The 13,473-nt window shown below is 40.3% G+C and overlaps 1 protein-coding gene across 3 annotated transcripts in view; it reads right to left on the bottom strand.

Annotated features, from left to right (window-relative positions):
- Window positions 1-13,473, bottom strand: part of dlgap3 (discs, large (Drosophila) homolog-associated protein 3) — an 828,395-nt gene that overhangs the window by 19,971 nt on the left and 794,951 nt on the right. For all 3 annotated transcript variants that reach the window (XM_039739473.1, XM_039739474.1, XM_039739475.1), the window contains 4 exons: window positions 8,211-8,428; window positions 7,941-8,055; window positions 5,439-5,655; window positions 4,563-5,266 (listed from right to left, as the gene is read on the bottom strand). In XM_039739473.1, the coding sequence (XP_039595407.1) occupies window positions 4,563-5,266; window positions 5,439-5,655; window positions 7,941-8,055; window positions 8,211-8,428 (1,254 nt within the window). The remainder of the gene's footprint in view (window positions 1-4,562; window positions 5,267-5,438; window positions 5,656-7,940; window positions 8,056-8,210; window positions 8,429-13,473) is intronic.

The raw sequence follows: 13,473 nt of genomic DNA on the forward strand, positions 1-13,473 counted from the left end.
GCATTTTGTGAAAATACATCTTTCATAAAGATTCTTTGTATGTCCTTTGTTATACAAGCCAAAGGTTGATGCAGCCTTCCTCTTGTGGAGCTTTTTGCAACATATTTTAGGATTTGCTTAGAGGAACTATCAAGTTCGCAACAACTAGGTGATGATACGATCATACCTTTTTCTTCTGAAAGGATTATTGGTGTCCATTTTTACTCCCCTTTCTTAATCAACGTACATACTGAAAATCACATTATTAATGTTTTCTGTTTCTACCTCCACCACAAATCCTGTGCTCACTCATTTCTCTCCTTCTCTGATGCTGGCAAGCCTTTGCTTTCATTACATCCCACATTGGCTACTATAACTCTGTAAACAATCTATCATATGAGGCCCAACTGTTTTAAGACTCTGCTGTGAGATAAAAAAAAAGCTCAGATCTGCTGTCGTGAGCACATAACACATGTTCTGTTCAATCTTCAGTGGCTTCCTGGGTGTAACAGAATTGAATACAAAATCCTGTTGCTAAACCAATAAACTTTTAAATAGCCTTGTCTCAGACTAGAACAGTAACCTGCAGCACTACAGTCCAGTCCAATCCAATCCACTGATGTTGGCAATCATCTTATGCCCCAAACTAATCTGTTTTCTATGGGTGACAGAGCCTTTAGCTCTATTGCACAGACACTTTGGAATTGCCTCTCTAAAGTAATTACATCTATTTACTCAATTAATTCTTCAAAAACTAAACTTTTATTATTTGTTCAAGAAGCATTTAACTTACAGTTGCCTTCTTAACCTTTCTCTCTGTTCACCAAATGCTTATGAAGATATGTGGTATCACAGATTATGCTATTTGTTAATGGTCTTCTAGCACTTTGTATATTAATTTTTATTATTTTTCATATATTGATCCTTTATTTGGTGTTTATAATTATGTCCAGCACTGATTATTCCACTAGTACCTATTTAACATTATTTTAGCAAAACACCATGCATTTTACATGTTTTGAGCATACAACTGGATAACTGATGTATGGATTACGCAATGTGAATAATGTGAATTTTGTTTCTTTTTTCCATGGACATTTTTTCATATCGTTTGCTGTTATACAGCATTGGTCACTATTTGATTTATTCATGTCATAAACGTTTTTCTCCACTCTGCATGAAAACATGAGATTACATGTTTTTCTTGGCCATCACTACAAATTACATGGGGTAAGCAAATTAAAAAAAATACTTTTTAGGTGGAATATTGCTTTAGAATATAATATCACTTATTTTAAGAAGCCATTGGGATGTCATTTTCAAAACACATTAACTCAAGTCTCCAAAACTAACAAAAATACAAATATAAACAAAGGCAGCCTAACCTCAAAAAATAAATAACATAAAAGTCAAGTAAACTAATGACAAAGTCAAAGTCAGACATGAATCAAAATCCTGCAAACCAGAACTTATGTGGTACAAAATGATCACAGGAGATACAAAAAATGGAAAGCACAAACAGGAACTGAAGAACATAGCTGTGTGAGCTACCGCCACAGCACCCAGGTACTTCCAACAGATCTCTTACATAACCCTTAGTTGAAAACCTGAGATTCCTAAAGGACTTCTGGATAGAGAAGACAGGGCAAAAGCACAAATATAAACTATGAATTTTGTCTAATGTTTAAGAACAGACAACTCCCTGCTATTAGAACTAGAGCTTGACTGTGACGGTTCTTCCTGGTTGCTCCCTCATGAGTATTTTCCATTTCCTGACCATCGAACCACTCATGATAATTAACAAGCAGGTATTTCTACTTGCTTATAATACTTTGATCATGGGAAAGATGCCACGTAAATAAAATGCATTATTATTATTATTATTGTGACATGCAAGCAGTCACTCTCTAATCTGTCTGAGGAAGTGGGAGGGCTGGAAGGAGAGGTTTGTAATTGTAAGGGGCGGACTCACCTTCTAGGGGTTGAGTGATAGGGTTAAGGCTTAAGAGGGGACAGAATTACAAGGTGAGGGTATTAGGAGTGAAGAGACTAAAGATAAGAGACGGTGGTGATGGTAGTTATGATAGGACTTTGATAAATAGGTAAGGTTTTGGAGGTGTGCTCCATAACCCCCCAAAAATTGAGCTAACGATAATGCTACATTTGTACGGAACCAAACTGAGCAATTAATTGCAGAGGCCCGATAGCTGCAAGTCCTCCTGTTCTTATTTGCGTTAGTTGTTACATTATTATTATTATTATTATTACTATTATTATTAAAAGCTGCTGGGGTTTTTCAGCAAAGAAGATGTTCCAATGTGTTATAGTCCACTTTGGCCTGTATATCTGTTTGTGACACAAACACTTGACATTGCCCATTTGTCCTAAAAAAAGGAACCATGATTTTGTAGCTATGGGGGAATACATTCAAGAAAACATAATCTTGTGGGGGCTAATTTTTAGGAAAAGAAAGACAAGGGTTTGTATCTATGTAGAGATTATAGTTAACTAAATACGACTATTGTGAAAAAAATGATTTCCTTCCCTTAATTACCTCACTATTAAATTAGGTTACTGGTTCCACTATCTTGACTAAATTAGATCTGCAGAATGCATACTGTACAATCTGCATTGAATCCGAAAGAATGATAAATGGAAGACTAAATTCAGCATCACAAGTGGACATCAAAGAACCTCGTAATGCCTTTTGGGTTACCTAAATCTCTGGCAGTTTTCTCAGATCTTTGTTGATGATATTTTGGGAAATCATTTTAGAGATTATTGATAATATCTGGATTTTCTCAAACAACCTCAATACACACATCAGTCATGTGAAAGATTTGCTTTCTAGACTATAAAAAAAGAAAAATGTCTTAAAATGAATGAAGTTAGAATTCTACAAAATTTATGCTATATTCCTTGTATATGAAATTTCACATTTGGGACTGAGTATAGACAAGTCTAAAATGAAGCAAGTACAAAGGTTTATAAGATTTTATGATTATTACCATCAGTTTATTAAAAATTTTAGTGCTGTTGTGTCCCCCAATCACTACCCTAAATAAGAAATCCCATCATAAATTTGTTTGGTTTGTTGAAACCCAAAAGTCATTTGAGGTATTAAACAGGTTATTTACCTCTGCTCCAATTTTTTGGCACCCTGCTGTTACACTTTAGTTTGTGACACATCAAATATCAAGGTAAAAACAAAATGCTAGTACAAAGATTCCTGGAAAACTTCACCCTTGCACTTTTATTCTAAGAAATTAATGACAGTGGAATAAAAATACAATTTGGGGGATAGAGATTTATTAGCAATAAATGTAGCCCTGATGGAGTGACACCACTGGCTTGAGAGAGGCAGAAACGTATTTGTTGTTTATACAGATCATAAAAATCCCTTGTATACTGTATTAAGGCTACTAAACATCTAAACGTTAGAGAAGAAAAGGGTGGATTTAGATAGAATATATGTGTGTGTGTGCTACCAGTCGTCAAAAGTTTAAGGACACCTACGTTTTTCCAGTTTTTCTTCAACTTTGATCGGTTGAAATGAAATGAATGACTAAAAATGGTCAAAGGTAACCAGTAAACTACCAAACTACCAATTAAAGTAAGTTAAGCGTTACATATTATATATATATATATATATATATATATATATATATATATATATATATATATATATATATATATATATATATATATATATATATATATATATACAGTGCACACACACACAGATTTTGACTTTATAAATTAGATATTCTTCACTGGAGACATTCCACTAAAAATTGATTATTACACCCATCTTTCTCAGCTAAGAATATCAAAAATATAGAATTCAAATTGGTATATCCCTACTTGCAAGCAAAGCTGGTAGCACCTGTTTCACTAGGCCACATGTTTTGGGAATGTCCACTGTTAAACCTTATTACTGAGGGACTCATTTTGTGACACTTCAGGACACATCTTCAGGGATGTTCCCGAATTCCTGCAGTACTCTAGGTCTTTCGGCATCATTTGCTCTGCTCCATGTATTTTTGTAAATTACTCCACTCTTCTAGTATACCATGTTGCTCAAATAGAAGAATCCTTGCCCACCTAATTTAATACAATGTGCAAAGGAGGTAATATGTAATTTAAAATGAGAAAAAGTCAAATTCACTTCATGTAGAAAAGTTCTTTAGAATTAGACAGATCTTTATTAATGTTCTCATCAATTATTAATCATGCTGAACTGATGCTAACCTCCTGGATATTTCAATATCTTTGAGTGATTTCTTTATATTAAACCTTTTTCTTTCTTCCCTCTCTAAATTGATGGTTCTGATTTGGTTTAAACAAGATGCAGTGCCACATGTCATATTGATTTGCAATTTCTTTATTAGAATGAAACCCCTAAATTAGTAGAACATTTTTAAAAATCTTTGAATTTAATGAAACCTTCATTCTCACTCAGCAACTAAAGTAAGCATACTTGAGAATACATTTTCTCCTCACTGACTCTTGTCCGAGGCAAATGTCTCGGTAAGGTTCCTAGTCTATTTTTTAAAAAAAAAAAAAAGCTCATCTGGACTCACCTGCACAGCAATAGAAGGCCTCCACTTCCGGTGTCTCGCTTCAGCCTTGTGCTCCTCGCTTGCAGCCCGCTGTCTTGCCACAGTTGCTAGCTTGCTGGTTGTAGTGCTACTTGATAATGAAGATGATTTTGTGGGACCAGCACGTTCCCCTTCTGAGGTTGCTCTGTCAATCAAAGCCCTTCCTCTCTCGAGCAAGCTGTCAGCAGAACTACTGTGCAGTTTGGAGCGATTGGAGGTTTGACTGCTCTGGTAGTAGCTTTCTCGTAAAGCTCTTCCACCATCCAGCCCATCAGTGGAGTTACTATGGGATTTAGCGCGGGTGGTGGTCTGGTAATATTTGTCCCGGGAGGACCGGCCTCCATCGAGACTCTCAGTGGAGTTGCTGTGAGGCTTTGGGCGACCAGAAGCTTGGTTACTATGGTAACTGGCATCTCCAGACAAACGGCCACCATCCAGACTTTCAGCGGAGTTACCATTTGACTTTGATCGACCAGCATTTTGATTGTTCTGATAATAAGCATCCCGGGATACTTTTCCTAAGTCCAGACTGTCAGCAGAGATGCTGTGGGGCTTTGGGCGACCAATTTGGCTGCTCTGGTAGTAGGCATCTTGGGTCGACTCGGTGCTGCTCTGTGCCGTGACAGCGATTGTAGGTTTGGCGATTCTTGGTGGAAGAGGAGGAGGTCCCTTGTGGTATGAAAACACTGCAAAGGAGAGATGCAAGATGGAAAGAAGCAATTTAACAACACCAAAAAACAAAATAACATGCAAACATAACTTATACCTAAAAACACCCCACCCTCATTAAAGGTGGTGAGGTCACTACTGCTAAGTTATTCTAATTGCCAGTGTGTCAAGGAAAGGACATGTACTTACTAGCGCCGGGTTTCATTTGTCCCTGAGGAGCAGACAGCGAGAAGACAGACAAACAGTCATCATCCTGGGAACAGCCTGCTTGAATCGCCCGGATGTAGCTGTGGCTCCTCATGCGGAAACAGCCAGGCAGGTCTAAGGCATCAACTGCCTGTGACTCCACTTCCCCAAAGACAGACTCACAAATTGCCCCATACTGTCGGTTCAGACTGTCTGCCAGCTGCAGAAAGAAGCAGTGCTTAAGTCACCTGAGATATCAGCCTTGGAATGGTGCTTACTCTTTGACTGAAATGACATGGGACTGTCATCTTGTTTGCCTCCAAATGTGATGTCAGGTCTTATTTCATGTATTATGAAAAGTAAGGCTGAAGTGGGAAAGCCTTTACTTTTGAAGGATCAACCTATTAGGCCATTATAGTGGTTTAGGGGAATCTCTCCAAGGCTGTTACAATGCTGGGACACTGGCCAATCATATACATATACAGTATATAAAAACACTCATCCAGGTCACAATCACCAGAAGCATGGCAGTATTGTGGACACAAGGCAGGAACTACCCACAGATGGGATGTCCACTCATCACCCACACCAGTGATTATTAACCTTTTTTGAGTCACGGCCCCCTTTAAGAATCTGATGAAAGCTACTGACCCCGTTCCCTAGAAATATTCACATAAAAATAACTTTGCATGCAATTAATATAATGTACTTTATTTATCGAGATTTGATTGTCTCATACATATTTGACATACACAAAGTATTATTAAACTTAAAAGTAAACAATCGAAAAAAAACACTCCTTTGTATGCAAAAAGTAATGACCATTCATTAAAGTTATGAAATACAATCCTCTTGTGCAAACAGATCTACTACTACTACTACTACAACAGTAGTACCAGGCTGTATAGTGAATATAAATGCAAATTTTTATCTGACCCTGACTAACCCCCTGAAACTCATCCATGGACCCCCAAGGGTCCACGGTTGTCAGGTTAAGAGCCCCTGACCAACACTCACTCATCCATCTATTTTCTAACCAGCCAGCTTTATGTAGTTCAGGATCACGGGGAGTCACAAAAAGAATGTGCAAAGTAAACCATTCATCAATAGGATGCTGCTCCTTTATACAGACATACACATCAACTCCAATTGTCCGTTAACTTAACCTGTTTGTTTTTGGGTTATAGGAGGAACTGCAGCCTCCCAGAGAAACCCCACATAGACATGAGGAGAAGTAATAAACTCCACTCAGATATTTTCACAGGGTCGTTACTGTTACATGTATAGAGTACAGTGACATTTTTACTTCTTGATTAACAGGCTGACAGCGTGGCACAGCAGTTAAGAATTTGGACTTTAAACTCTGAGGCTGTGGGTTCAAAAACTGCCACTGACACTGTGTGAGTATGAACAAGTCAACTCACATGCCTGTGCTCCAATTGGAAAAACAAAAGACATGGAACCCAATTAATCTGAAATGTTGTAAGTCACCTTGGATAAGCCAACATGTCACCACTCTCAGCACAATGATTAGTGAGTATACACTGTATTCAGACCCCTTCACTTTATGTACACTTTCTTGTGTTATAGACTGAATTTTAAATGGATAAATTTGACATTTGTGCCCATCATTTTACCCATAATGACAAAGTGAAAACATGTTTTTAGGAAGGTTTGCAAATGTATTTAAAATCTAAACTTAAAACTTTTATTATTATAAGTGTTCAGACCATTTGCTGAGGCACTCCAGATCATGGTCAGTTGCATCCTGTTTGCTGTAATTGCCCTTGAGATGTATACAGAACTTCACTGGAGTCCACCTGTGGCAATCTGAAATGGCTGGACATCATTTAGAAAGTAGATCACTTGTGTATATGAGCCTCCACAATTCACACTGCCTGTCAGGACAAAAACCAAGCTATGAAGTCCAAGGAACTCCATGTAGATCTCAAAGATCAAACTGTGGTAATTCATAGATGCATAGGCCCAGCCTTCTGCCTTGATAAGCGAGCCTGTTCTTACTACTCGCTCACTCACACCCACACCAGATCTTTCCTTCTCCTGCTTACTTCTCCCTCTCTTAACCTTTGTTCTCTGTTTTCTTTCTCTCCCTTCCGCTATTTATTATGGGGACGTGGCACAGGAGTGGCAGTTAGCAGCTCCCAGCATCAATTATGAATAAGGACAATTCCTCACCTGTGCACTTAAGTTAGGAAACGCCCGTGCCACATTGTGTCCGAGAGCCACTCTGGCCACACTACCACACCCCCTCTTTAAGCCGTGGACCCGCTATATCACACTCTGATGCTCAGATAATGATCATCATGTTGAGACACCCTTTTAGATCTGGTTAGACTGAATCAAGAACTATGAGTGATATGAGTTTGATAGGCAAGCAGGGTTAAAGACATTTCTTTTGCTTATAGTAATTAGTTGAGAAGATGGCAACTAACCAAGAAGCTGTGTGAGTTCATTTCAATTTAGCAATCGAATTTCCCACCATACCTGTGAAGTGGTCAAGGAGCGAGTATAGCTATGTGACCTTGCGTTGACTTTGGCTGCTGCAAAGCAGGTAGCCCGGTTGCAGGGGTAAGACTCTGAGCATTGCTTACATGAATATCTGTGGAAAGAGCCAAAAGAAAAGACACAGAAAGCAGCTTAGAGAAAACACAAACTTCACTAGCACTGCCATCTAGAAGCCCTAGGCAACAGGGTCAAACTGAAGATGAAGGTGCTCACTGCACATCTCCACAATGAATCATTAATAACACATACTTGGAGCTTCTCTGGTCCATACTCATGGATCGCTGAAAGGCCTCTCTCTGCAGCAACAGGCCAGCCTTGGGTGATGCTTTTGTACTAGTGTCAGAATCAGCGCTATCATCATCCCCCATAGCCTTGATATAGCTGCCACTGCGCATCCGGCGACATGGAATCTCACCGCCATCCTTGCCTCCAACTGGGTAACCACTTCCCCAGTCATCTGATGGCACCTATTGATGACACGCGAAAAAAAAAAAATGGAGAGAGAAGGTCAGTTCCTGTTAACTCTCACTGTGTTGTCAGGACAGTAAATAATTTGTCAATGATGGATGAATTAAGCAAAGAGACAAAAACGGTCTGAAAACAGATGACTAACTCTGCAAGTGTCAGTTTTTTTGATTCATATAACAGATGCTCCTGGGAACCAGAAACTGGATACCAATTGTGAATTTTAAAGCTGGCATACAGTTATCATCAGGCTAGTGTGAGCCTGTCTCTTGATATTATTATTAGATTGCCAAGGTTTGTTTCTTTTCCCTCTTTGACCAACATTGCAGTGAATCAGGGCAGGATTGTGTCATACTGGTTAGTGTTGGTACAACATAACCCCAGAATCCTGGATTCCAGTCCTGGCCTGTGCCCACGTTTATCAAGCAGCTTAGAATAGGAAAACAGTCCTAACCGTCTCAAAAATCTCAGAGTGACATAAATATGGTTCTGCTCTAAAAAAAATAGCAGTAAAATGATTTTTCCTAATTTAGAAAAATTACTTATACTGTAACTTCACTAGGATTTAGGAGAACCTGTGACATGTCCTAAATCACTAGGGACTGCCAGAAGATGTTGTTCAGGCCAGTGACGGTCCTATATCTGAAGCTGTTACGAGGGACTCTTCACAACCAGTAACGGGGTCTGGGTAAGCACTTCCTCAATGGGGTTGTCCCACAACAGGTCATGACAAAGTTTAAAAAAACCCTTCTCATACAGTAGACACCGAATATTTTTTGGCAATGTGGACTAAAGTTGCTTCTAGGGCCCCTCCGGGATTAGAGGCCCTGCAGCTTAAGCTTCCTTAGTTTCATAGTAGATCCACCCCTGGTTCAGGGCGAGATTGGCACACACAACTCAGGAAAGGTTGCATTTTTTGTAAGAGTTGAGCATTGATGATGTAAAAAGACAATGATTTGACAGAGACTGAATAATGTACGTAACAAATTTTGTATATCAAAGAGCTGTGTACGTGTGTGCTTTGGCCATAGGGGAGATGCAGTTTTGCACTAGTGATCATTTGGGCATGTCACAATTAACCACTTGTTGAATTATGCACCAAACTTTGAATGCTCTTTCAACACATAAGATAAATTACGCAGAATAATATATTTCCCCGCATGAGGTAGTGTTATAACAAGTTATATTTATGCAACTCGCTGTGCACATAAAGATCATTGCCCCAAGTGTGGATGAGCATGTTGTGAGGGACAACCTGCATTCTTACCCAGCTGGGACACCTCCCTGAAGAACAGGGACAGACAGCTTACACAGGGCCTTGTCTTGAAAGCACACTAAATAGCAGTGAGCCCAGGCTCAGATCCCTGCATGGGTGGCCACAAGGCATGCTGGGTACAGTAGTCCCAAGGGACAGCCTTATTGGCTCCGCTGGGAGCCACTAGGTGGAGCTACAGGATTTAGGAGTCCATACTCAATAGGGCTTCAGCTTCACCCGGAAATGCTTTGGAGCTGTAGCATCAAGTCACCGGAAGCACCCCTCGGGGATTAGATAAAAATAGAGGCCTGCCTCACATGGACGAGCCAGACTTGGGTGGAAAGTAGACAAAGCTTGCGTGGAGAAGGCAGTGACCAGTGAAAGACAGAGTTAGAAAGGAAGACAAAGAGGTGCTTATTGTGCTTAATTGTACTTGTGGCAGTGGGAAATGCTTGCTTGAGAGAGTTTCCCCACAATAGAAGACTCTTTGTGCCTTTTAAACTTGTGTCTGCGCCTGTTTGTGTTGGGTGTTTGGAGAACTGGAGCATCCCCTAGTGTCCACAATGTATATGTGAATAGCAAACAATATCATACTATCAACTTACAGGGGGTCATGGATTCAAATTGTACTGTAGTAGCCAGCATATTACCCTGAAGATAAGCAGGCTGGAGGATGATTAACAGTGAAATGTCACATAGGTACACTGAGCTCTGCATTCCAAAACCCCTGGAACATTCCAGATACACTTTACAAGCCTGGGAAGGTTCAAGGAGGCAGGTGGAGACTATTGGGGCATTGGATAAATACAGCCTTACAGAAGATAAGGGGATCACAGGGACAGACATGGCACACAACTCCAGAAGACAATTGTGAACACTGGATGAGAGTGAAAAAGACTTTAAAAACAATGCAAGAAATGGCTTGTTTCAGTCACTCTTACTTTACGAGGTGTTTCTCATCGCCACAACAGCAGGAAAGCGATTCTCCTTAATGTATGGCTGTGGATCATTCATTGTTAAAGAAATGCTCCAATTACAGGGCATGGCCACTTATGCGTGTGGAATCCCGCCAGTGGAACACAGCCATATTTCAAACTTCTTTGTGCACTTTGAAATAAGCCCACAAGTCAATCAAAAGCAATACTGGTATTTTTACATATCCAAGGGTATCTTCTTTCAAATCAATCATAAGTTTTCATGTTGACTGTATTATTAAAATACTAGCTGTATGTGGTCTTCTGGACAAAAAACAACCTGAAGATTTCCTAGCAGTTTTACTACGTTTGTGAACTTGGAGAGGTTTCAGCTGACTCCTAAGAATTACCCAGGGCAGAGGACGTGGACCCACCTGTGCTTACTGCCCCAGTGGCTTTCGTAAGAAGACACTGGCGATACCCTATCTTAGCCATATCTCTGGCATATGAGTTCTATTAATCTTACTCTCGAAAAAATACCTTCAGATAGACAATGTTTTTAGTGAAAACTTCAAGCCTTGGCCTCTGTTGCTGACGTGTTTCACTTGCATGTTTTTGAGCCACAACATTTGCTTTTTTTTGATGTCGCGTCTCTTCATCTGTGTCATTAGAATAACGTCATTGCTTTCACAGATCTTTCATAGTGATAAGTGAGGTGCATGTAAGCAATGAAAAAATATAAAAGTGCATGCATGCACCATCTAGTGGCTGTGGTTGAGTGTGAACATAACGGACTGCTCCATTCACACAGAGGTCTTTTATTTATATATTTCTAAAGCAATTTGCACATTTATGCCATGGGGCTAGTGATACATCACAACTTAGGGCATTTGCTTTTATCAAATATCCCACCTACTTCACGCCACACACAGTGAAAGGCTCATTACTATTGGATAGCTGAGTTTCAGCCCATTCTAATGATGTATTATTGTCTATGATTGGTCATTTATATTACATGTCACAGCTGTGTGTAAAAAACAGGAAATAAATGGCTTCTGCAACAGCTCATGTTTACACATTGTTAGTTGCAAAGCTTGAGTCAATTTCTGATAACAGTTTTGAGAGAACAAACCCCTTGATGAAGGACTTGATGCTATGCTTGAATTTTAAGTACTGATTTCAGTATAACTTTGAAGTGTTGTGGACGACCTGTAATTTTAGTTTAAGAGCCTCAGGTTCAGTAAATCCAGATGCTGTCTTCTGCATGATTTCCCTACGTTAGTGTTCTGAGCAGTGCTCTTTGAATTTTAATTTTGAGTACAAGCAGTGTTTCTTAGCATACCTGTGAGTCCTGTTACGCTGTACATGTGCCTTTTGAAATTTCCTTTGATCAAATGTAACTGTATCACACCACAAACATCACTGCATCATGACAATAGTACAGAAAAAAAGGCATTTGAGCTAGATGCCCAACACATGCACACCCCAACACTAAAACTGTGGAATATTTTTTTTTCCCTGTTTATAATCATGCTCACCTCGATTCCCTCCTGAACTTGGTTATAAATCAAAAATAAAATCAAGCAAATGCATGGTTAAGCGAGTGCAATTGGAAACAGGATAAAAAATTTTGCACAGCTCTATTAATTCTTTTTGTTGTAGTGGTGGGATGGGGAGATGATACCATGAACAAGTAGCATGTACTCCCAAGCAAATTACTTCCACTTGCAACTGAAATGTGGCTGAGAAACACTGGTTAAAGTGTACTGTATGTGTCTGTATGACTAGCTCTGCACCTACAGCTGCCCCCCTATTGTATGTATGTACTTAGTTTATTCCAGTTGTTAAAAAAGCTACAATAACTAGGGAAAAAATAAATAAAAACACAGTAAACTTCTGTGGAGCAACTGCAACAGATGACAGGAATAGATATGCAAATTACAGCACAAAAACCCCAATCTATTGTACAAACTGTAAACCTCTTTGTCTGGTGGTAAAAAGAAATTGTTTCAAGGACTGACATTAAAAATAATTTTGAAAGTACAGGTTAGGAGGAGTACTTAGTTAAATGTATATAGTTACAAACTGAATAATTATTGCTTTAGAGTGATATATACTGTGGTCCCTGGCTGGGGCTGGAGCCCGGCCGGGACGCCCAGGAGGACCGGAGGAGGGCTTGTGCCTCCTCCAGACCGCGAGGGGCGTCCGCCCTGGTTATGTTGGGGGCCTCGGGTGAAGGGCTTGGAAGCCCAGCCCTGTAGGGACCCGTGGCCACCGCCAGGCGGCGCCCCAGTGCCTGAATATCCCGGGAGCCCAGCACTTCCTCCACACCAGGAAGTGCTGGGGGGAAGACGACAGGGGACACCCGGACGGCTTCCGGGTGCGCAGCCAGCACTTCCGCCACACTGGGGTGTGGCTATGAACAAATGCCGGGAAGCAGCTGGAGCCCATCCGGGTTCCCATTTAAGGGGCCGCCTCCCTCCAGTCATCGGCAGAAGTCGGGTGGAAGAGGACGGAGCTGGAGGGAGGACTAGAGGCGGCCAGGAGAAAGGCAGTAAAACTGTGTGGCCTGGACATTAGGGGAATCGGTGCTGGAGGCACTGGGGTTTATGGTGCACGTAATTTGTAAAATAGTTGTAAATAAACAGTGTGTTGGGTGCAACAACGATGTCCGTCTGTCTGTGTCCGGGCCAGCGTCCACAATACTTACCGGCCACTTTAGTAGGTACACCTGTTCAACTGCTTGTTAATGCAAATATTTAATCAGCCAATCACATGGCAGGAACTCAATGCATTGAGACATGCAGTCATCGTCAAGACAACCTGCTGAAGTTCAAAGTGAGTATCAGAATGTGGCAAAAAGACGACTTAAGTGACT

The sequence above is a fragment of the Polypterus senegalus genome, chromosome 17 (genome assembly GCF_016835505.1).
Source record: "Polypterus senegalus isolate Bchr_013 chromosome 17, ASM1683550v1, whole genome shotgun sequence".
Taxonomy (NCBI): Eukaryota; Metazoa; Chordata; class Cladistia; order Polypteriformes; family Polypteridae; genus Polypterus; species Polypterus senegalus.